Source organism: Caretta caretta, chromosome 13 (genome assembly GCF_965140235.1).
Source record: "Caretta caretta isolate rCarCar2 chromosome 13, rCarCar1.hap1, whole genome shotgun sequence".
Lineage (NCBI taxonomy): Eukaryota > Metazoa > Chordata > Testudines > Cheloniidae > Caretta > Caretta caretta.
Window position 1 is genome coordinate 6411571 of NC_134218.1, and position 25604 is coordinate 6437174.

General features: G+C 43.9%; 1 protein-coding gene across 6 annotated transcripts in view; it reads right to left on the reverse strand.

Moving 5' to 3' along the window:
• Positions 1 to 561: 561 nt before the first annotated feature.
• The window catches only part of COL20A1 (collagen type XX alpha 1 chain), a 96621-nt gene continuing 71578 nt past the window's right edge, over positions 562 to 25604 (reverse strand). For 5 of the 6 annotated variants that reach the window (XM_048820792.2, XM_048820793.2, XM_075118692.1 and 2 more), the window contains 14 exons: positions 25522 to 25599; positions 22519 to 22605; positions 17849 to 17902; positions 16654 to 16749; positions 16028 to 16081; positions 15309 to 15362; positions 14558 to 14611; positions 13153 to 13224; positions 12074 to 12109; positions 9961 to 10027; positions 8147 to 8335; positions 4352 to 4426; positions 3041 to 3196; positions 562 to 1706 (listed from right to left, as the gene is read on the reverse strand). In XM_048820792.2, coding sequence (XP_048676749.1) covers positions 1693 to 1706; positions 3041 to 3196; positions 4352 to 4426; positions 8147 to 8335; positions 9961 to 10027; positions 12074 to 12109; positions 13153 to 13224; positions 14558 to 14611; positions 15309 to 15362; positions 16028 to 16081; positions 16654 to 16749; positions 17849 to 17902; positions 22519 to 22605; positions 25522 to 25599 — 1086 coding nt within the window. In that variant the 3' untranslated portion in view covers positions 562 to 1692. The remainder of the gene's footprint in view (positions 1707 to 3040; positions 3197 to 4351; positions 4427 to 8146; positions 8336 to 9960; positions 10028 to 12073; positions 12110 to 13152; positions 13225 to 14557; positions 14612 to 15308; positions 15363 to 16027; positions 16082 to 16653; positions 16750 to 17848; positions 17903 to 22518; positions 22606 to 25521; positions 25600 to 25604) is intronic. The other variant, XM_048820791.2, reaches the window with a different exon arrangement.

Consider the following 25604-nt stretch of genomic DNA (forward strand, 5'->3'; position numbering starts at 1 on the left):
CGTTCTGCAAATACTCACCTTAGGGAAAAGTCCTAGAAAATTACTAATGATGAATCCAATAGAGTCTGATACAAATTATTCAGTATTTACAGAATGTAATGATCTTCTTTCTATGTTTTGTGCACTGTCCTAGCTGGGTTATGACTCTCTAGACAAGTCTATGTAATTATTCAAAAAGATCGACAGAGAGGCTAAAATGTATTACATTCTAGACTTTTCCCTAAGGGTGAGGAATATTATTTAGTTACTGCATCTGAGCCATATTTTTGCAGGGAGGACTTCTGTATCTATCTTGGGTATTTCTAAGGGGCCTAGCAACATGGTTCCTAAATGTTGGATCATTACGGACTGGAATGTCAAGCGGGTTAGCTGAGCACAGTTACCAGTACTGCAAATGGAAATGCGTGATTGTGTATGCACATGACCACCACAAGCCATTTGTGTAGAGTTATCCAGTGTGCCCATAATTAGAGGAAATGTGCACACACATTATGTGTGTGTTGCTCCTTTTTTTGTATCTAAGCTTCTTTGTAGAAGCGATTCAAGAAGAGTCGGTCCAGATTTTCAAACGCCAGTGACATTTTATTCACAGAACTTGCTCTTCTGTGTGTCGATAATCCAGGTTCAGGAGCAATTATTTGAAAGCAGTTACAATGTAGCTCTGGTCTGGGACCAATACAAGCTGGTACAATATAAAATAACAAACTATTACCATTAAGGTGTTGCATTACTAGTATCAATATAAATTTGGTATGAATATGAACAATTGTGGCCTGTACAATTAGAATGTCAGACAATAACAAATACCTCTAGTATCCTACTGATAGAAGTGAGGCCTATGGCTATGCAGTATTCTATGTGATACAATGGAAGACTGTTACTAAGTGCCTCGAAGGCAGATATGGAAAAGGCCAAGGAGCTTACCTAGGCCATGCCTTGTCAATACACACATGCTCTATTTTTTAGTACTTTGCTTGAGATGTATAAAACTAGACTAGGCACCTGGGCTTCCACCATTCCTCTACAAAGGTGATTCCATAGTCTAATGATAGTCATGTATATAAGGAAACGGGGAGGAAGACTTCAAGATTGTGCCAAAGGCAGAAGCAGTAGCAACAGTATTAGACTTTATTCCATTGGCACCCCACAGATAACATGGCAGTGTTGCCATTTTATGGATTTTCATCTTTCAGTACCTTGTGCTGTTTTGCTCAGCTACTGGTGACCCACAATAATGGCTGAAAAAATGAAGCACAAGTGGACAAACATGAGCCATTGCTCCAGACTGTTTCTGACCGTTTCATATACCACTAACGTTACTTTTGGCTCAGCTCTCTTGTAATTTTGAAAACTTGAACCTTGAACTGTATTTCTTTGCCCTGGTGTGGGACTCCTGATATCAGTTCAGACACACCAACTGTCCAGTGCAAAATGGTTCAGATAATAACACAGAAATATAGGTGAGAGAGGATGACTAGATATTATCTGCATACAGTCCGGTTTTGTGGGTAGTGTTTTATGCTTAGTTTAGAGTTCTATACTTCCGTACAAAAATCCAGTGCAACCGGAGGGGGGAGGGGGGGGAGCTCCTATTGGGTGTTCAAGTTGCAGTTACACTCTGGGTAGACAGAACCTTAGTGCAGAATTTTCCAAAGGACGGAGACCTGTCCACAGTGGTCCATGCCTCAATCATCAGGGGATGAAATCTGCGTTTGGAGACAAAAACAGAAGATACTACTGAACAGAAGAATAAATACAACATAAAGTACTGAGGACGGAGGGTGCATAATTAGTTCTCCCTCCTTAACAATCTTCTCTCAGGCACCAATTAGTGTCTGTACTTTATAGGACTTAATGTAGCTGGGAATCTCTTATTCTATGAGATGGGGAGGTATATCAAGGCATTAATATGTCCTGTCATTGGTACCATGAAAATGCCTAAAGTTAATTGACAAGATACGCCAATAACTAAATTGGGTAGTTCAGTATTAGGAGAAAAAGGGAAAATAAGGCCATCCATGTGGAAAATAGGGCCATCCATATGGAGCAGAAGCATCTTTAAAAATCTACTTTGCCTTCTTCAGGTGTGGTCCACATAAATGGAGAAAAAAGGAAATCTAGGTACAGTTAAATAAAGAAGCACAGCTTCATCTGACAGGGACAGTGAAAATATAATTTAGGAGAAGTCTTGAACCAGTTCCCCTTCCTGGACATGATTGCATAGAAGGCCAGTTTACAGACATGGCTGCTCTGAAAAAATGGCTATTTTGATGGGGGAGGTCAATATTACAGGCTATAAATGGCTCGTCACATGAGAATGCCTTATTGCAGTAGAAGTTTCTTTAATGACTCCAGATTGAATATAAGAACTAGAGATTAAACTATGGCTTAACTATTTAATATTTTACATAGGCCAAAGTCAAATGTATCCAGTTCAAGGAGGACACAAGTGCCTTGTACTGACACCTCTTGAAGTGCATTATTGCTCTGCCAAGTGACCACGAGCTCTTCACCTATGAGAGGGATATGAATCTAGAAGGACGATGCAGCAGATAGCCTGGTGGCTTGTAGAAACCCTGCATAACTGCTTCTCAGGAAGAATTCCCTAGTTCCTTCATGAGGTATGGAGCAGAGGTCATATCCAAGTAGCTCTAACCCACCAGGAGTAGCATTATCTCATGCAACCCAAAGCCTCCAAAACTGACTTTAGTTTGCCACATAATGTCTTTTGTTGTGAGAAGGGGAAAAATTTATGTTAGAGAGAGATGGACAGACGAGTAAAGAGCAGAGCTATGCAGTTATTCCAACCATTGCTGAAGGTTCAGCAGCCAGTCAGAAGAACTTTTTCCACATGGTTTGTGTTAAGTACTAAGTAAAGAATGTTCTCCAGGATAGACTATCCTTGAAGCATGGGGAAAATAAATTAAGTAATAATAATAATAATAATAATAGTTCTCATATAGGTTAGCCAGGTAGCAAAAGATACATGAATGGGGAAGCTTCTAAAATCATCACCTTCATATAAAGAATCAGGACTTACCTCTTGTGCTTGCCCTGTAGCATCCAGAGTTAGCACAACCACCTGGGTAGCCAGGTGCCCCAGGATTGCCTCTAGCACCAGGAAAACCTGGAGGACCGGTGCTCCCGGGGGAACCCTTCAGACCTGACTCCCCTATGGCTTGTTCTCCTGGAGGGCCTGAAAAATGAATGGCATCTCAAACAGTACAGTATAACTCTGCTGGTCCAATGCAATATCTATTGTCTGATGGCGTACTGCCAGTTATCTGGGGACTTTCCCAGCTCCCTTTTGAAGGAAGATGAGGTTGGAGAGTCCCCACTGGATCCCGATGAAGACCTATGGACCTCTTTCCCATTTCCCACAATTTAACCCTTTCCTGCTGTTCACCAGTGCTCTAGAAGCTTTGTGATGTGGCCAGCATCACTCTGGCTGAAGAAAGCTAGAAAGAACTCTTGTCTGCATTCATCAGTGCTGTCTCCTAAACATCAGGAAGAAGAATTGCTCAGGAGTGTGATGACATATCCTCGCCCTGAGGGAGCGCTTCCAGCCCCTGGAGAGCAGGGATCAGGATTAGGGAATCTCATCACCATCTCCCATGTGGAGACTTACCAACCACCAAGCCCAAGATCCTGATGGGGTTCATTGGTTTTATATCTTTATATGTCAACAGTAACAATCATAAATATATGAAAAAATACTTTCTATAATGCTTCCCTGCTGAAGCCTGCTGTCACTTATGTCTGCAATAGTCCCATTGACTTCAGCTAAAGCAGATCAGGCTCTTAGGGACAGGAGAATTTACAGAGATTTTAGGTTCCAACGAAGTGGGGCCAATTTTCAAAGGGCCTTCCACTTTGTGAGCCATATCCTCAACTGGTTTATACCATCTGAACATCTGGCTCTGTGTGTGCACAAAACTTTGCAATAGTGTAGGCAATGTGAAAAGTCTGTGTGTAAATTGTGTAATTAAAACACACAATTACCTAGTTGGTATGCTCAGATATTGGGGATTTCTGCCTCTGTACTGGCAGATGTTTACCAAAGGGAGGCTCTTAGGAAAATATGCCCCATGGGGTCTTAGGAACAGAGCAATTGAAATCCTGGAGCAGACCCATGGGCCATATAGTCTAGTTTCTTGTCTCTGATAGTGGCCAGCACCAGATGCTTCAGATGAAGGTGCCAGAAACCCCACTAGAGGCAGATTTAGGCTCATCTTTTGAATTTGGGATGTGGCTGTTGCAAGCTATGCCTAAACTGTTTGCTCAAACCCCTTGGGAGCACAGATGAAGAATCAACATTACGATTGAAACCACAAGACTGTATTCACTGTACCTGCTCGTCCTCTTGGTCCCTGGACTCCTTCCTCCCTGGCTCCAGCCATCCCTTTCTCACCCTTGGGTCCTGGTCCTCCAGTTTGAGGATGAGAGAAAGAGATGTCACTTACCAGAGCTTAACAGCTTCCCCTGCATTAACACCCTCTACTCCAGCCTCCCCATAAGGTGGCTCTCGGGTGCTATGGTCTTTTAGGAGGTTGTGGCCTTTAGTACCACACTCAGCAAAACAGGATCCCCTCTTTTAACCCCTCCCGTGCGGACCGGCATATGTATCCTTGGGCAGCCCTTGGCATTGTCCCTCAAATAGGATCATGCCCCTACACACTGAATTTAAGTTTGTGGCTATTAGTGGCTAAATATAAATCAAGTCATCTTTTAATATTATTTATACCTGGTCTTTAAATACAGTGCAGTGTATCATACAGTGTTAGGGAGCCTGTTAACCCTTCACTGTTGAATACCATTTTAGTGGTGCAGTAGAAATGACATCATCAATCTGCATTGCTCTGCTGTGCCTGCAGCCCTCTGTGCGTCAGAGCCAGTCTGCCTGAGCTCTTCCAGCTCTTCCTCCCCTTACCACCTCTAGGGGCCAGCACACAACTGCAGCTTTCTCAGGGCAACTGGGGCAACTGCATACGCCAGGCTCTAGCTGCTCAGGGAGGATGCACTGGAAAACGGCAATTCCATTGTGTGAAATGTTTTGGAGGTTTGGGAATCTGTTTCCATTCTGATGAGGAATGAAACTGAGACCTTGCAAAAGTTTCCACAGTGTCACCAGCCTGTGCTGGTGCTCGCCTCAAATTCAAGTCCCTGCTCTGACTCTAATCTGGTCTCCCATGTTCCAGGTCAATATCCTGACCCCTAGGCTAACGAGTTAGTCTCACCTTCCTGACGAAACTGTCATCACTGATATGCTTCCATACTGGCACCTGAAGAAAAGCTCTGTGTAGCTCAAAAGCGTCTCTCTCTCACCGAACAGAAGTTGGTCCAATAAAAGATATTACCTCCCCACCTCGTGTCTCAAGACATTTCTCTTGAGGAAATGGCTTTTTTTGACAGAAGTTTTGGCCAAGAGATTCTGACCAGTTCTACACGTAAGTTCCACCTGTTCTTTGTCTAGGGGCTCCATCTCCTCACTTAACCAGCTGGAAATAGTTGCACGTTGCTTCGTCCCCTCTCCACTTTGTCGTCATTTTGATAAGCTTTACATTTTCAGTCCAGAATTGAATGACTGACCGGCTTGACCTAGCGGTTGGCTTTTCAGAAGGGTTCAGCTGCCACTGAAGCCAGAGCAGTTTCAATTAATGTTGCACGAGACTCTCCAATAAATATTTTACAAAAATATCCACTCAGACATTATCTCCTCCCATTAACACCTGGCTTTGCCTCTCCTACCATCAAAAACCTGCATCCATATGCGAGACCTGCTTCTGAAGTGGGGCCCTTTCACGGGAATACGTGCTTGTGAGGGAGAGCAGCAGCAACCGCCTGACAGGCCCAGGACTCAAACTGCAGAAGAACATTCAGTGCTTGTAGGGGTCCTTTGCGTTAGCAGCGAAAATAGCTGCTTGCCCTAGGTTTCTTTTCAGCTGGACAGAAACCGAGCTTCAGTTTGTGAATGCGGGAGATTTTCTTGTAATGGGAAGAAGAAAAAACTTGTATTTGTTTTAAACCATCCCTCATGTGAAAACAATCTGTCAGTATGATTGCTATATACCCTTAGTGCTTGTTCCCCTCCTGTTCTCACTGGATGCTATGCATAAAGACTGGGGAGGGTGGGGGGAGCAGGAAACAACGGCACAGAATCGTCCTTGAGCGCTCCTGACAGATTCAGGTTGCTGTGTGAGTGGCCGTGTGAAACATGCCAATTAAACCACAAACTTAGACTAAAAATGGAAGGAAATTCTACATGAAAAAGGAGGGAGAGGCTCTCATTGCACATGCACACAGCAATTTCCTTTTCTTTCTCTCCTAGTGTTTTCATGCTGCATGTGCCTCTTTGGAGCTGTAGCCAAAAGGTTCTTCTAACAGCCTGTCCGTAATACGCTGTTTTATTAAACCAATGGTGGCTGCCCGAATGACAGTGCAGTCAAGATTTGTCCTGTAATTAAACAAAAGTTCCAGCAACACTTTCTCCTTGCAAGTGCAGGAGCTTTAAGTTTGAGGCCAAGAGGCCAGAGATAAGAGACTATTCTCGCCAAAGCTCACGAGTTCTACTCCAAAAAGGAGCCAGCAAATGCTTTGTCCACTGAGGGGGAGATAAGAAGCTTTGCACGTTGCTCTTATTCCTACACTGGAAAAACCCGTTGGCCATATGCTGGCACCTTTACTTAGTCCTTACATTGACTTCAAGTGGAGTTTTGACCAAGTAAGACTTTCAGATTTGGCCCTGTGAATTCCTTTTGTGCTGGCCTAAGAGGCAGAGACCCTAAAGGGTCCAGCCTTGTGCCCAGAGAAAATGAGAGCCCAGCTTGGATGGTGGGTGATGCTGCTGGGTAGAAGGGCCTCCTGTTTTTTGTTGGCTAATACTTATGGGCACATGTGTGTCTGGAGGCATCCATCAGGACTGCACTCCATTAGGCTGGGTGATGTGAACACACGCGCGCACGTACAAACACACATGGTCTCTACGCCAAAGAGCTTGCACTCTGAGATGGGTTACAATACAATGGGTGGGAGAAAGAGGTACAATCCAATACTGGAATCCTTCCTGCCCCATCAAACTTTGCTTCGGGGCACAAAGAAGGTTCCACCACCCCCATCTGTCCTGGGCTACTCTTCGCATATAATGGAAAGGTCATTGTAATATAAACCTCAGCCATACCTGGCAGAGCATTAAAGGATCTGACAATAAACACACCTGGTGTGTGTAAGCAAGCTCCATAGCCAATCTATATCTGGTACAGGAGTACATGACACTGCATGTCCCAAGTCCCACAAGTTTCTCCCTAAGTACTAAGGAGGGATTCTTTTAGTTGGCCCCTTTTATGTATTTCTCCAGCTGCCCAATGGCACACCTGCCACAGCAGATGCTCTGGCTTTGGTCTTAACACATGTCCAGATATTTCCATCTTTTTTTTTTCCTGTAGCCATCATTAAATGGCTGATTTCTTAGAAACGACAGAGGTGAGACCTGCATGAGGTGAGATCAGCTCAGGAAGGGTATTCCACAAGTCAGGGGCAGTGTGAAGGGATGTGGAGAAGAGTCACTGGCAAAGCTGAGGAAGGGAGTGTGACAAGTGATGAGTGGCTCACAGCTACTTGAGAGATCCAGTTAGAGAATGGGTGCTGCGGGATCCACTTTGCGAAACAGATAATGCCAGTATGAGATTACTGGGTCAGAAGTGGAGGGGAACGAGATACAGATATTCAGGCAGACCAGACAGACACTCGGGCATGATAATCCTAGGCAGACATTCCACTTGTTTGTAATATTCATGGGGTGAGTGTGACTCAAAGTGTCTTCGACCCATAATTTTGTAGTCACTCCTGAAAACTGGGTGAGACGGTACTAGGCTGCATATCCTGCTCATTGCGAGACCTAGAGCTGAACAAACCCCTCTGATCCAGTAACCTCCAAACTTTGTGGACACATGGATCGTGAGGGAATCTTTGTGGTTGGTGCCTATCCCTATACCACGCTGAATCAACGTGAAATAGACCTGAGCTCAGTGCTCATATCTATCTGAAACAAGAGTTCATTTCAGGTGAAGAAGCTACCCTTCATTAGCCACTATGTCTGAAAGTATGAAGGCCATGGTGAAGCCCTACTTAAGAACATTTCAGTCAGTACCTCTTTCCCCAGGATACCCATCTTTGCCTGGCTGTCCTGGGATACCGTCTTCTCCTCTTTCTCCTCTGGTACCAGCGATACCCGGAAGACCTGGTGGTCCAGGTCCTCCTGGCTTCAATGTGTTATCCCACACAGGAACTGGCTTCCTTGTATGTTCGTGGATGAATGAGTCGAATTTCAACACATGAGCTGAGAAGGCAAGTCAGACAATAAAATGCCTCATCTCCACTCCAGAGGAGATGTTGAGATGAGCAAAAGGCCTCAGGTCAGAACTTCTGCTGGCATAAATTTAACCTGTGTGGATAAAATAAGAAAGGGTCCAAGAGCCTTTTGCCCACCCTTGGGCCAAGCCCTAACCTTTTACCAGACTCAGGAAAGGTTATGTAAGTTCTTCCAACCAAAGAAACAGTCGGAGTCTGCCAAATGTAGAGCTAGAGAGGACTTGGCTTAGGTTTGGAGCCAAGTCAGGGCCAGCATGTGGGTTGAGATCTCTCAAAATATTGGCTGCATCTATACAAGACATCACCCCCTTCCCTCCCCCCCAAAAAAAGCCCTTTCTGTTTCTGGATCTGAAATGGTCACTACATTTAGTTCCAAGGACTCACATCAGAACTCATCACCAAGCCCTTGAAATCTGAAGCCGTTTAGAAGTCAGGTCCTCGTTTCGGCCCATTTTTAGTTTCCCATATGCAGTTCTGATGCCATAAGGTTATACTTTGGTTACATCACTTACATAGAGAGAAGGCAATACTGCAGCCAGTCTTAAAAGTGCAACGTACCTATCATCAGACCAGGCAAAGGGCGGTTTGGGTTTGAAAAAAGTACTAGCGGGAAACTTCATTGAGTTTGCAAAACCACAATTGGGGTGGTTCAGATCCACTTCTGTTTTGTCTGCACCCCAAAGTTCAGGGAGAGAGAGGGGAAGTAGGGTGGTAGACAAGTGAAAGTGGTTCCAGTGTTGGCTCATACCTATTTTACATAGATGGGAGTCAAACTATGGAAACTTGTGATATTACAGTACCGTTCTCTAGTTCTGGTTTTGTTTGCAAAACTCATGTCAGGATGAATGATGTGGTCTGATTTTATTCTGTGTATTCTATGTTGCCCCATCTCTAAAAAACTTGATATATAAATAAAAATCACCAGGTACTATGATGTTGTCAGTCCAAATTGCAGAGGTCATGAACTGAAGAGGAAGACTCTGCGGAGTCATGGTCTTGCTATCTGACCTTGGACAAAGCACTAACTTGATCTCCCTGTGCATCAGTCGACCCCAAGCAAATCTTGCTGACAACTCTTCATCCCAGGAAAAGCAAACACACACATCCCTGGTGCATTCCATGGGCACTGCACTTGGTCCAGGCTGCATCATCTGAGCTAAGCTTTCCAAGTTCCACCCACCCAAAATCAAGCCTCCTGTTTTTCTCTGCTGTAGAAACTGAGGGATCAATTAATGAAACATTGGAGTGATTTTTCCTAAAACAGTCAAGTTTCAATCCAAGCCTTTTCCTACCCTTGAAAGGAAAATCCAGTACATGATACCAGGTCGGACTGTTAAGTAATATTTCACAGGTCTTTGTGCTAATACAACTCGTGTTGGGGGGCGTGGGGGGATGTTCAATTTTGAGGGCCTGCCTGAGAGATTCCTCCTCACTTTTAATGCTCACAGGATCAGACTCTTAGGGTATGATCCAAAGCCCACTGAAGTCAATAGAAGGCCTTTGGCAATGGATTTTGGATCAGGTTCTTCATTATGTGGTAAAACGTCAAGTACCGTAGAAGCACTGTTGCTCAAGGAGACATGTGATACTCACTCTGAATCATCTGCTCACAAGCCTGACTAACCAGCTGGTAAATGGTGGCCAGGGATTGTGGTTCACCCTGAAGTAAAATTAAAAATAATTAAATACTTTTGAAATGAAGTGGATAGAATGTAAGTTTTCTGATGGCACATTCTTACCAACAGCTTGAGCTCTCGAGATATTCATCACCATGAGATCTCTATTTATTCATCAATAGGCTTTGAAACAATAAAATCTTAACTGGTAAATATCAATAATTTTGTTTTTCCCTGTACCCACAAATTGATTAAATCAATTTTCAGTCATTAATAAATGAAATTAACCACAGCTGGAGAGTATATTTGCATATATGTTTATCTAGCTTGAAGACTGATAAGTGTGTCTAACATAAGAGTTAGTACTCAGTGATGCTTAAAATTAACATGATTAAATATAAAAATGTTATGCCTTTGTTTCTGAATCTTTAATGAATGAATCTTGACTCCTACGGTCATCATCTGCTGAATAAACAATGGTTGCTTTCTGAGTTTTTTCTTAAAGTTTTTGCACAGCAGGATATAAACTACTTGGAAATAAACGTTGATACTAGCCATGAAAATTCATAACTAAAAAAACTGAACCCTTCCAAACCTCTTCAGAAAACTTCCATCTGTGGCTGGTTCTGTTGCGATCAATGTGCAATCTTACACAGAATTAAACAAAAACTGGGCACAAGGCCCAGGAAAAACCAGCAACCACAACATAAAAAAAGTCCACAAAAGGAAGAGCTGGTGAAAAAGGGAGGTGACGAAATAGAAAATAGAAAAGTCTTGCACCCGGTCTCGAAGGCCATCGGGGCTGGAAGTAGGGGTGCTGCTGCCCTTCCTGGCTTGAAGTAGTAATAGCAACCCACATACATGGTTTCCGCCTTCAACACCCGCACTTTAAAAACTCTTCCAGCACCACTTTCTAAGGGTACATCTACTCTGCAAAGAAAATCCCGCGGTGTCAGGCCTCAGGGCCTGTGTCAACTGACTTGGGCTCATGGGACTTGGGCTGTAGGGCTGACAATAGCAATGTAGATGTTCCCGCTCAGGCTGGAGCGCAAGCTCTGAAACCCTGTGACGGGGGAGGGTCTCAAAACAGGAATGTCTACACTGCTACTTTTAGCCCCATAGCACGAGCCTGAGGCAATTGACCTGGGCTCTGAGACTCGGTGCCGTGTGTTTTTTCTTTGCAGCGCAGATGTACCCAGAGACAGGTGCAAAGGGAACCCACAGAGAAAGAGGCCCAGCAAAGAGGCTTCTCAGAGCATGAGCCAAAGCCCCCTGAAGATAATGGAATGACTTCCATTGACTTCAATGTCTGTCAGTCAGGTCCTGCATGAGGAGAAACACTGTGGCAAATTCCATATTTGCATCACCTACAGACAAGGCTTGAGTTTTGCCAGATCTCAGGTGTAATTTACTGGCTGACTGATTGCATGCTGGTACAAGAGCTGTGTACATTCTCTGGCACCTAGTGCTACCTAGCACCAGACAGGCCACGTAACAAAGGGTCAAAACCAGCCAAGTCATTTAGGAGTGTACTTGAAAGTCAGTGGAACTTACGATCCTAAGGCCTGAAATCAAGGAAAGGCAGGTGCCTAAGTGCTCAAGTCACCCTTGAAAATAGGACTCAGACACTTTAGAAAATTTTAGCTAGAGTTGCCAGGGGAAAGCTCCCCCTCAATATCTAAACCCAGACTTTCAGCTGGTGGAAATCCCCTGATTCCAGTGGAGCTGCAGCTATTTACAGTAGCTGAGGATCTGACCCACAACATTTTGTTCTGAGTTAGTCAATTAGCATGAAATACATTTTTATAGAAAAATCCTTAATGAGACTCAAGTTGTTGGTGGTGGTGGGCTCCCTCCACTCCCCGCCATTACTGCGACTGAGCCTGTTGCAATATTATGTCAGGTTCCCATGGGACGGTCATTCAGGTGAATGGAAAGCCAAGAAGCAACAGGTAAATGAGAGTTCAGCACTGAAATGGCTTAATCACGTCACTGTCACTTGTACAGCTGCTTAGCGTGCGTGGCCCGTTCAGTGCGGCACTCAGTAACTGCACTGCACAATATAAAGAACTCCAAGGAGAAAAACTCACTTTCTCTCCCCTTTCCCCCTTTGGACCAGGCAGACCCTGTTGAAAAACAGAGCAAAAATAAACACTTTTTAAACTGGGAGGAGGTGAAAAATGGGAAGTAAAAGGTCAATTTAATAAAAGCCAGCATGATTACAGTACTGTTGTGATTCTCAAGAGAACAGCCAGTGGTATGTTTACAGGCTAACTCCAAATTAAGGACCACATTTGCAGTGGATCTTTTCAGGTGCTCCTTCCAAAACTGTAGTCTCAGCCATTAGCATGCACAAACCCCTACAAATGTGCATGCAATTGTACAGGGGAAGCTGATCTGTACATGCACAGCCCGATTCTTTGATATCTTATGGTGTATATCACAGAATTATGCAAAATGCGTGTACAAATGTCATTTTGTTTGGCCACAAACATGTGAACCAGTAAATACTGTGGCTGTAGTTAAGGAGATATACACTCCCCCCACAACAGAAGACCAAATGCATACAAATAATGGAGGGTTTTTATTAAGGATAACAACAAATAAGGAGCAACAGGAAAAGACTGATGCCCTCAAAAAGGCAGCATCAGAGCTGTCAAAACACTACAGATCTGCCTTGATCCAAGGTAAGTTCTCCTCACATGCAAAGAGTTCTTCATCTGAGCTAAATGGACAACTGCAAAGTGCCGATGTGGGCTAAGGCTTGCCCAAAAAGTTTGGTTCTGTGGGTTTGGTTCAGGCCCATCTCTAGTGATTTCTTTCTCCAGTTCAGGATCTTACACAGGAAATTTTTGACCACTGGATTTTATTTAGCTCAGAATCCTGCAGAGGGCAACGCCTGCCATGAACAACTAGCCCTGAGTCTACTCCAAGACATTTGCCAGCCAGGTCTTTGATGAATAGACAAAGTCCCTTCCACCAGAAGAGATGGATCTGAACTAACACCCTCAGAGCTACACACATTCAAACTTTGAGGAAGTTCAGATGCAGAGCTGAACTTTGCAGCTGCAACTCATCTCCATGTAGGACTCTGTCAGGTTCCATGCTCTCATCAGGCACTCCTGGAGTACCACAACATAAAACACCAGAACAAAAAACAACAACTTACTGTGGGTCCAACATCACCTGGAGGTCCTCGCTCTCCGCTACTGCCTCGGGCACCTGTTATTCCTTGGAAACCCTGCAGAGATTAAACTGTGAGATGCAGCTATAGAGAAGGCCCGGTCAGCTGCACGCTTTCTTCTTCTGCTACTTGAGGCTGACATCTCCCTATGGCTCCAAGGGCACCAGCAGAAACAGTTTAGAGGGCTCAGTTAAAGGCATTGTGCCCTTAAGGTTTATGTCAGAGCATCATCCAACCATGAAGACAATGTTAAGAGTATATCATGTATAAGTCATGTTCACATCATTTCCTATTAATGTCTCAATTATGGTCAGGAGAGCAGATGTGAGTTGTGCCCATGACCTGCAATGTGGTTTTCACCCTTCAGTTTTTAGTTCTTTCATTCTATATTGAGATTATTTTAGTCTTAACCCAGAGCACATCTATTTTTGGACAGTTAATGCCTCTCTTTTACAGCTGAGCTTCCCTCCAATGTGTAATTGCATCAATAATGAAGAATTGTTTAAAGAGAAAAAAAAACAACCTGCATGCTCTAGACATCTCTGTCTGCTCCCCGGTTGTATTTCTACTATTGCCAGAATTGTATAGGAAAAGGGCCAGTTATTTGCTATATATTTGTAATTTTTCACCCACTGGATTCCAGCCAATAGTGATTGACAGCTATTTAGTGGCCTAGGGGAAATGAGATGGAAGATTCAATGCAATTCCTAGTCCACAGATGGCATCTTTGCTATTGAAAGGCTGGTCTGGTGGTTCATGCTGGGACTCAGTGAATCTGAGTTCACTTCCCGTGTCTGCCATGTACTGCCTGAAGTTCAGTAGTAGGTCATTGAGCCTCTCAATCCCCCATCTTATCATCTGTAAGGTGGGGACATAATACTTCACTACCTCAACACTCAATGAGACACTCAACACTAATGTGACTGGAGCCTTAAAAATATGTAGATGAACTCTAAGGCTGTCCTTGGTGAAACCGAAGCTAGGGAGCAGCTCAGGTCTCACTGGCTGGGCAGAGCTGAGTGAGGAGATCTTGCGTGGCATCATGCCCAGCTCCAGTTAGTGACTTCAGTCTAGCATCCTGTATGCCTTAAACTCATCCACCGAGGAACAGTAGCCAGCTGGACCACCTAACCCTGTGGCAAAGCACGTGTCCCTCTAGAGGCTGTCCACTAGATAAGTCTACTACTGCTACCAGCTAACAGAGTTACGCCTTAAGCTGAAGCAGTAGAGGTCTCTGCTGCAGTGTGGAAAGTCCCAGGTTCTATACCTGGGATGGACCCATGCCAGAGGGTGGTTACATTGGCTCCAGTGGAAAATGCAGCAAGTCAGCAGGAAGTGAAAGTTATTGCTGATGACAAGCTTTATACTGACAGTTTGTGCAAGCTCTTACCCTGGGTCCTGGTGGCCCCGGAGGCCCTGCTGTGCCTTCCAGTCCTCTCACCCCCTGCAAACCCAACAGTGTGTTAACGAGAGGGTCCTCACAGCATTGGTGAGAGCTGAGGGTACAGTGATGTGATGCCTTACTCCAAAGGTTGTTTAACCAGGGCTTATCCACGGAACATAACAACTGCCAAACACACAAGAATGTTGGCAACTACTCAGCCACATAAATCTAGCTGAAGAATTTTTTGGACACATTTGAGATGTCTGAATCATCAATTCACCCATCTCTGCTGCCACAGGCTTACCCTGTGCTAGCAATATCAACTGCAGGGCAGAGAGTAGAGAAAACTGCCTCTTGACAGCAGAACGTCCATGCTTTACTCCAAGATGCTGTGAGAAGAATAGGACCCCAGAGCTCTTTGCTAGGTAAGGTGCCATGGGAGAAGTACCAGAGAGTAAATCTCTAATCCGCAGTCTCAAGCCAATTCCTCCCCTCTCCCCGTACACTTTGCCATGCACTTTTTACAGGAAGTGGTGCAGCTACAGTCTGGCCCAAGTTTTCAAATCTGAGTGAGTAAAGTTAGGCACCCAAGTCCATATTTGTGCACCTCAAAGCAGGCCAGTTTTCAGAGGTGCAATGCAACCTCAGTTTCCCACACACACACCAGGACCTGTGGGTGCTCAGCATCTCTGCAAATCAGGCCACATATGGAGTGTTAGGTGCCCAAGTTTGAAAATCTGAGTCTGTGTGTTTTTACCTTTGCACCCTGAATGCCGTCTCTGCCTGGGGCTCCCTGGGCACCAGGAATACCCTGGAAAACAGAATTGCTGGTTAAGTCTGGCGTCCAGCAATTACATTCCACTTCATATTTTTAATGGTGGAAACAGAGGCAGCCACCAAAGAGGACAATCAAGCACAGCAGAACAAAAAAGGAACAGAGCACTAAAATGTCAACGAAATTCCATTTTCAACCTGCTCTATTTTCAGGTATATGAAACTGAACCCCACCCCTATTTACCATCGTAAGGTCAGACTCCTCTTCTCTCTCCTCCCCTATGTCTTACATTTTAATAACACCTTCCATAACAGGGAGTCCCAAAAGAATTTTACAGGCCCAACTGGATTTCCTGCCTCTTCTGCACTGGGGATACTTAGGAAGTGGTAGAGAAGAGGGGTGGAAGTCAGTCTGCTGGCTCTGCCATTGCTTTACTGTTTGTCCATTGCCCAGTTTATTTTTCAGGGAAATGGGCCCCATAATACTTGCAAGATTGGTGGGAGGCTGAACTGATTCATGTTTGCCAAGCTCCTGTGCGGGCTCGGATAACAGTGCAACGTGTTCCTGCAGATTTCCTGCGTGGAGGAGATGGGGTTTCATAGTGGGGATGGCAATAAAGACAGCTAACTCCTTGGATTTCAAATGTTCAGCAGGAAAAGAGGTAGCTCTTTGAGTCAAAGGAGTGATATCGATTATATTACCTGCATGCCTGGGATTCCAGTGTCTCCTTTATCCCCTTTAATTCCTGGTGGTCCCTGGAATCAAAATGGAACAATAGAGTTGCATGCATTCTGCACCATCCCTTAAGTTGGGCAGCAGCCTATCTGTCCATGGCTACTCATCACTCATGGTCAGTTCAGCAGGGCCATGACCCAACTACCTCCACACAACCTTTGAAGTGATTTGTGCCCACAGGGATCCTTGCACACCTCCATAGCTCACCCTTTTGCCTGGCATTTGTAGGCAGGTATTTGTGTATATACACCTACGTAACCATTGCCCATTGCTTCTCTAACCATGATGACTATGCTACTGAAATGTTAATACTCCGTTGGGCTCTTTTTCAGGGGCTAGACTAGGGATCAGCTATCCCACGTGGCCAGTTTTTAAACCAGAATTTAGGGTCTTGTCAATATTAGAAAAACTAGCCATCCCTACAATAGCAACAGCGCAGCTAGTAGTAATAGCATTGTAAGCACTGTCGTAGATAGGGCTCAGGTGTTTTTATCACCACATCCCTGTAACAAACAAAACCAGACCCCACATACAGTTGTATCTTTCACACAGAGTAAAAGATGGGATAAAAGCAATGGGAGAGATCACGTACCACTGGGCCCTGCACGGTGATTCCTTGGGAGCCTAGTGACCCTTGTTGTCCACTAGGACCCTCTGGTCCGACTTGTCCAGGAGGACCTGGCTCACCCTAAAGCCAGTCAAAGAAATTAAACAAAATGTCAGGAGGAACACCAGTGACTTCCACACGCATTGACTGCACCATACGACCTGTTTCAGCACAAAGCAGCTACTGGATGCAAAAGGAAGAGGCAAGGCCTGGAAGTGTCCAGTACCCTCAACTGTACAGCCCTTTGCCTTTGCAGTCCAAGGTTTTGATCTGGCTTCCAGGGAAATCAATGACAAAACTCCCACTGGTTTCCAGGGAAGCAGGAGCAGCCCTGCCCTATAGCAAATTATTCTAGTGATTGAAGCTGGACAAAAGATGGGGGGAAAGGTTCTGCAAAGACTTAACTGAAAACGGTGTCCATTTTTCAATGTCTTTTTCTGACCAGCTCTATCAATGATGTTGGCTTCTGTGCAGTTAGTTTGAAAAAGGAAAGCAGTGGGGGGGTTTCCCTTGCTTCTTTACTGGATTCTCTCAATCATGCTTTGATGGGTAACACATAGCAATGACTCCAATTTGCAAACGCTCTAAGTGTGGATTTCAATGCCTTCTCCACTCCTCCCAAATTCCAGGATGTTCAGATCCAGCTTTTGTTTCATGCTCGTCTCTGCTCCTTTTCCGCAGAGATATACCCAGTTTCTGTGGCTCTCCCTGTACTTCGCACCTTTCCCAAGCATGCCGAGGCACGGGGTCAAATCAGCCATGCACGGCAGGGAGAATAAGAACACCACAAAACTGGGATAAACGTTTTCTGATGGAGCTGGGTTGTTTTCTTAGAAAGAAGCTTACTGGAGCCATGTAGTTAATCAACACAACTAGGTGTCTGGAGAATTTTGGAGCAGGGATCAGTCTATATCACACAGCTCTGAGCACCCACTTGGTGCTTAAACAATCATGTCATTTTCTATTTGATTACAGACATTTTCATTGTTCTATTTCTCAAAATCTCTGGATCCCTGCCCTAAGTAGGCAGAAGTATCATTAATGTAGGGATGAATTCAGACCTGGGGTAAGTTAATGTAAGTCCATTGAAGTTAATGGAGTTGCACTTGCTCATCCCTATGACCTATAGGCATATAGCTGTCTGAAAGAAAATCAGAGTCGGAGTGCTGTCATTACTCACCTTCGGCCCTGGTTCCCCTTGTTCCCCTTGTGGTCCTCTTCTCCCAGGACTGCCCTGCCAAAGTGGGACAAAGCACAAGACTCTCTTGTTATTAATATTAAGTGTTGTCTGTGCTGTGGTAACGCTTAGGAACCGCAATACAGTGCCACAGTGCTAGATACTGTACACACACATCATAAGATGCTCCCTGCCTCCCAAAGAGTTTGTTAGAGGGGGATGTGACAAACAGAGCAGGACGCAAAAGGTAACAGCGAGACACTAGTGAGCGGTCACTGCACACCTGCTGCCGGACCATCCACCACAGCAGACTTCTAAGGAGAGATCTGAAGGGAGGACAATGAGGTGGCTTTGTGGATGCTTATTTCTTCCAGGCATGAGCAGCAGCACAGGAGAAAGCCTGAAGTTGCTTGGTTTTGTAGCTGTAACAAACGGGTGCCGAAGGCGACATCGGTGGCAGTGGGGATTGACTCATTGTGGTTTTGCACTTCCATGGAAAATCTAGGATGGAAGGAACTTTTCTGCTCCATCTGCTTCGTTCCAGAGCAGCACGGGTTGCTCTGCAAATGGTGACGTTGACCCAAAGCAAAGAGTTCAGGTGAGAGGGGGCCCCCAAGAGGTGAAGAGTGGCTCTGAAAGCAGATCCAAATTAGGGCTTCACCCAATTTTGGAAGGACTCAGATCTGGCGTTCTAGTTGAGCCCCATCTCTGGTTAACACTCAGCTCAGTCCACACAGGAACTGCAATCATGAAAACCCTCAGCGCGGCCGTGAGTGGATGTGGAAAGCTCCTCTCATGCTCCCGGCACAGACACATGATGGTCTTGTCCCCATATGGCCATAGCTAAGACTGTAGGCTGCCACAAATGCATTTTGAGAGGGCTGAACAGTAACAAACATCCCCATGGTTGCATCCCCTGTGGCAAGCTCCCCTCAGGTCAATGGTGTAAGAAAGATCAGAATCAGACCCTCCGTATTTTAGCATATTCCATAAAAAGGAAAGGTATTCAGTGGGACCATGGAAATGCAAAGGAAGCATTTCGTGATCACTGAGATTACACACTCATTTCTCAAAGTGTTTCTCATGGAGTCATGCTGATTAATCTCTATTCCAGACACTTGCAGCAAGATGGGGATGGAACAGCAGCTCATACTTGTACAGAGACTAGAGCACACATTCTACTTTACATAATCTCCAAATGAGCACACTCACAGCAGGGAAGAGTAGTGTTTCCAGGGAGACCTGGTTTATCTGCGCATCTGCATAACCACTGGATCTAAGAGGAATCTAATCTTCTAGCATGTACAGGTGCTGTATGAACTATTGACGTTTTAATCTGATGGCTTCTGTTCTTGAATCTAAATAGCAGTAGATTTGGATTAAGCAAGTCTGACTAGGAGCTTTGCTAGAGGTTGTTTATGGGGTGCCCCAAGGGGGCCTATCCCTGCTCAAAAAGAGTTCATTAAGGAAGAGTGGATGTGCATGAGACATCCTTGCTCACTATGGAATAACTTTTGACACGTTAAGTGTCTTGGCCCTGTAGCAAATCGATCAGCATTTCATGCTGCATGAAGCATGTTATAACTGTATTCCCAATCAGGCTGAAAGAAAACCCCTTATTCTCATGAGCTCATTACTATGCATGTAGCAGATTATCATAGGACTGGAAGAGACCTCGAGAGGTCATCTAGTCCAGTCCCCTGCACTCGTGGCAGGACTAATTATCTAGACCACCCCGACAGATGTTTGTCTAACCTGTTCTTAAAAGTCTTCAATGATGGAGATTCCATCACCTCCCTAGGCAATTTATTCCAGTGCTTAATCACCCTGACAGGTAGGAAGTTTTTCCTAATGTCCAACCTAAACCTCCCTTGGTGCAATTTAAGCCCATTGTTTCTTGTCCTATCCTCAGAGATTAAGAAGAAAATTTTTTCTCCCTCCTCCTTGTAACAACCCCTCCGTCTTCTCTTTTCCAGACTAAAGAAACCAATTTTTTTCAATCTTCCCTCACAGGTCATGTTTTCTAGACCTTTAATAATTTTTGTTGCTCTTCTTTGGACTTTCTCCAATTTGTCCACATCTTTCCTGAAATGTGGTGCCCAGAACTGGACACAATACTCCAGTTGAGGCCTAATCAGAGCGGAGTAGAGTGGAAGAATTACGTCTTGTGTCTTGCTTACAACATTCCTGCTAATACATCCCAGAATGATGTTCGCTTTTATTGGAACAGTGTTATACTGTTGACTCATATTTAGCTTTTAGTCTACTATGACCCCAGATCGCTTTCCACAGTACTCCTTCCGAGGCAGTCATTTCCCATTTTATATGTGTGCAACTGATTGTTCCTTCCTAAGTGGAGTACTTTGCATTTGTCCTTTATGGAATTTCATCCTATTTACTTCAGACCATTTCTCCAATTTGTCCAGATCATTTTGAATTTTAATCCTAACCTCCAAAGCACTTGCAACCCCTCCCAGCTTGGTATCATCCACAAACTTTATAAGTGTACTCTCTATGCCATTATCTAAATCATTGAGGAAGATATTGAACAGAACTGGACCCAAAACCGATCCCTGAGGGACTCCACTCGTTATGCCCTTCCAGCATGTCTGTGAACTACTGATCACTACTCTCTAGGAATGGTTTTCCAACCAGTTTTGCACCCACCTTATAGTAGCTCCATCTAGGTTGCATTTCCCTAGTTTATTTATGAGACAGTCATGTGAGACAGTATCCAAAGCCTTACTAAAGTCGAGATATACCACGTCTACCGCTTCCCCCCTATCCACAAGGCTTGTTACCCTGTTAAAGAAAGCTATCAAGTTGGTTTGACATGATTTGTTTTTGACAAATGACATACTGTGATGAAGCAATGTGCTGTGTAATTAACACTTCCATTGGAATTAACCACTAGTTATTATGTAACAAACTGTTAATTATGAAATTGACCTCACAGATGAATCCTAATATCTCACAGTCCTGTTTATTGGTGTGAGAAGGGCACATAGGCTGCTGCCCTGTCCCCTCACTCCAGGCAGAAGTGACTCCACATCCAGTCAGGGGCAGGTCCTTTTCTCAGGCCTTCAACTTTAAAATTAGCACAGCACAATTCTCCCTTCCCCATACTCAGGGTCTTCCTCAGGGGCCTATCTACTCCCTACAGGGTTCCATATTACAGGCCACCTGTCTGAGAGTCCAACCCTGCCCCAGAGCTGCCCACAGAAGCCAGACAACTTCCTGTAGTCCTGTTCTCCAACCCAGCTTCTGACCAGCGCCTCCCTGCTCCTGGCAGCTTTCTCCTCCACTGGGCCACCAGCTGGATTTTGTAATCACCCGATCACTAGCTGCTCTCTCTCAGCTGGGAGGAAGCTGATCCTTCACAGATGAGGCTGGGCCCAACTCCTGTTAAAGGGCCGGCCACCCCGTGACAGGATATTTATTATTAAAACATATTTATTTGACACAGAGAAAGATTTTTTCTATGTTGTGAAAGATGCTCTGGGCTAGATTTTCAGCCCTTAGCTTCTTCATGCAAAAATTCCAATTGCACTCTGCAGGTTCAAATACCTGCTTGGTATTCCCATATCTCCGCTCCTTGTTTAAACAGTCCTGTGGGGAAATGTTAACATTTGCACTCAAAAAAACCCATTGCAGCAAGTTGGTGCATGCATTACATGTACACAGGGGAGAGTGGGTACAGCCTTGGTTGTAAACATTCCCCTCTCTCTGTGTAATGTGCATTAGGAAACACAGAATTTGTGGTAATTATACAATTTTTCTGCAGTGGCTGAACAACAGATAGGAACAACCAGAACTTCTGAGAGCCAGAGTCAATACACACTCCTCCTATGTTAAATCTTTATTGAATCCAGCCCTGAGTACACCTGGATTCAAGGTTGCCATGCCATGCCTTCTGCATTTCAAGTCTTTGTACAGGGTTTCAGAGCTTCCTATCCAACAGATCTGTACAGACAGACAAAAAGAGAAGCCAGCCCTTCTCCCGTAAGAGGATTAGTACAGTAATGCTCTCTTGGCCCCCAGCTGTCACTGTTGCCTTGCAAGATAACTTATTTTGCTTTGGCAGTAGGAGAGGAAAATGAAAGGAAAGGCCAGCCCAGGTTGAGACGGCTGCCTTGAGAGACACGAACTTTGGCAGTTGTTATATTATTCAGCATTATAAAAATACAAATACCTACGCAGAGATGGGCTTGGACCATGATGCCAGCTCTATGCACCCTTTGCTTTGCTGGCACTTGGTATCTGGATCGACACGTTTTGGCTTCATTGCACCTCTGATATTCAGGGGTCTTAAACCTCCCCCAAAAGTTGGGAAGTTCAGAGTTCAGGATGGAAATCTGCCAGCATTTATTCAGTGTTCAGAACCAAGGAAAGAGGAACCCAGCTCTGCAAGTCAAAGTCACTGGGTCCAAGTTGAGCAGAGAAGGACTGCCACTCCTTTAGATGATAAACATGGAGTCACATGCCATGCAACATAGTTCATTGCTTAAACTCCTGTTTCTTTATGATGCTTCCCTTCTCTCCCTCTGTCCAGTGTCTGCCGAGATTGTGAGTTCATGGCAGGGACCTTGTTCTTTACACATGGCTGTTAAATGCCACATGGGTGCCAGACAATACAAACATTTCTAGGAACAAATGTCAGAAGGCAAACTTACAGGGAACCCTGGAGGACCTGGCGGGCCTGGGATACCTGGAGTGCAGGTGCAGGAAGGAGTTAAGGCAGGGCAGGTCTCTTCATTTCTCTGAAAGAAAGAAAGTTATGGGTAACCCTCTCAAAAATTCACTATGATTTTCATGACTCAGGCACCTAAGTCTCATTGAAAGTAGGGTTGTCGATTAATCGCAGTTAACTCACACGATTAACTCAAAAAAATTAACCGTGATTAATCACAGTTTTAATCGCACTGTTAAACAATAGAATATCAATTGAAATTTGTTAAATATGGTTGGGTGTTTTTCTACATTTTCAAATATATTGATTTCAATTATAACACAGAATACAAAGTATATTTGCACTGTTAAAATGATAAACAAAAAAATTGTATTTTTCAATTCACCTCATACAAGTACTGTAGTGCAATCTCTGTATTGTGAAGGTGCAATTTACAAATATCGATTTTTTTGTTACATAACTGCACTCCAAAACAAAACAATGTAAAACTTTAGAGCCTGCAAGTCCACTCAGTCCTACTTCTTATTCAGCCAATTGCTAAGGCAAACAAGTTTGTTTACGTTTACAGGAGATAATGCTGCCTGCTTCTTATTTACAATGTCACCAGAAAGTGAGAACAAGCTTTCTTTTGCATGGCACTTTTGTAGCTGGCACTGCAAGGTATTTATGTGCCAGATATGCTAAACATTCGTATGCCCCTTCATGCTTCAGCCACCATTCCAGAAGACATGCTTCCATCCTGATGATGCTTGTTAAAAGAAGAACGCATTAATTAAATTTGTGACTGAACTTCTTGGGAGAGAATTATATGTCTCCTGCTCTGTTTTACCCACATTTCATGTTATAGCAGTCTCGGATGATGACCCAGCACATGTTCATTTTAAGAACACCTTTACCACAGATTTGACAAAACGCAAAGAAGGTACCAATGTGAGCCTTTTAAAGATAGCTACAGCACTTGACCCAAGGTTTAAGAATCTGAAGTGCCTTCCAAAATCTGAGAGGGACGAGGTGTGGAGCATGCTTTCAGAAGTCTTAAAAGAGCAACACTCCGATGTGGAAACTACAGAACCCGAACCACCAAAAAAAGAAAATCAACCTTCTGCTGGTGGCATCTGGCTCAGATGATGAAAATAAATGCATGTTGGTCCGCATTGCTTTGGATTGTTATCGAGCAAAACCCGTCATCAGTATGGACGCATGTCCCCTAGAATGGTGGTTGAAGCATGAAGGGACATATGAATCTCTAGTACATCTGGCACGTAAATATCTTGTGACGCCAGCTACAACACAGCCACATGAATGCCTGTTCTCACTTTCAGGTGCCATTGTAAACAAGAAGCAGGCAACATTATCTCCTGCAAATGTATTCAAACTTGTTTGTTTGAGTGATTGGCTGAACAAGAAGTAGGACTGAGTGGACTCGTAGGCTCTAAAGTTTTCCATTGTTGTATTTTTGAATGTAGTTATTTTTTGTACATAATTCTATATTTGTAATTTCAACTTTCATGATAAAGAGATTGCACTGTAGTACTTGTATTAGGTGAATTGAAAAATAATATTTCTTTTGTTTTTTACAGTGTAAATATTTGTAATAAAAATAAATATAAAGTGAGCACTGTACACTATATTTGAAAATGTAGAAAACATCCAAAATATTTAAATAAATGGTATTCTATTATTGTTTAATAGCACGATAAATTGCATGATTAATTTTGTAAATCACTTGACAGCACTAATTTAAATTTGAACATGGGACTTAGGCACTGCTGAAAATTTTACCTTATCATTCTAGTACTTAGCTGGATTACATTTCCCATGATGCACCATGGTCTCGCCTCTTGGTGATATGAGGCAGTGCATCATGGGAGTCCAAGGGCCATAGTGCATTATGGGAAATAAAGTCCAGCTGAGAAACAATATTCAAACTGAAATATTTTTGTTTTCATCTGAAGTATTTCAGTTTTAAGCTCAAAACCAAAACATTTTTGGATTTTGAGCATTCATTTTTTCAGAGAAAATCTAAATTTTCTGCAGATAGCATATGGTTTGTGTGAAAAATTATGTTTAATCAAAGACCCAATTTTCCATCAAAAAACAATTTAAAAAGGAAAATTTTCCAACCAGCCCTACATTTTATAGTCACTGAGATGTACAATAAATATATCCTGAGGAAAACAATCAATCAATCTACTCCTTTCTAAATATTTGCCCAAAAGACAAACCTCCTCTCAGTTCAGGAGGAATAAGTTTTTTTGTGTGCAGTAGAAGCCCAGGAGTGGAAAGGAATAGCAGGGGAATGTTATAACTTCAACTGACAAATTCGGGATTTCCGGTTCATGGGAGAATTTGAAATATCAGAAGTTCCCACAGACTGGAAATCCCAAGAAAAAAATGTGTCAGAAACCTGACACATGGCACTTCCAAAACCAAACATAGTTGCCAGAATCCTGGCAGCTACTACTTAAAACTGACATTCTTGTCCGCTGAATGTCAATTTCAGACAGCAGCTGCTGGGGGTCCCATGCAAGCTATCCCAGGCCAGCGACCTTGGGGCTTTCAGACTCATGGGCCAGCTGGTCCCCAAAGCTATTTTCACCAATCATTTTAGGTTTGATGAATTGGCATTTTCTGATGAAGCTTTGTTTCATCAGAAAATTTCCAACTGGCTGTAGTTATAACTCAGAACGGAAGGCCAACAGCCGAGCTGTGTGGCCGTCAGTGCTGGCTTGGTAGGTCTGATTCAGGACAGGAATTACGTGCCCTGGTGGAGATGTCTTTGAGAAGCCAACAGGCATTTTGCTATTAATTTCATTGGGAGTATACACAGACTCACTTGGACTTAGATCGAGCTAGTTTTATTAGTTTCTCAGGAAAATATAAAAATTGATCTTCTGGCCTATCAACTTTCTATTTAAAGTGTCATTTCCTTGTGACGCACTCCCCAGTCTCATCCCAATGAGCACATAGGTCATTCATATCTTACCAGTGCCGGGAGATCACAACATCTATCTTCCTCTGCCCATGAGCCACTGCAAACTATCTGTAAAGACTGCAGCTGGAACTGTG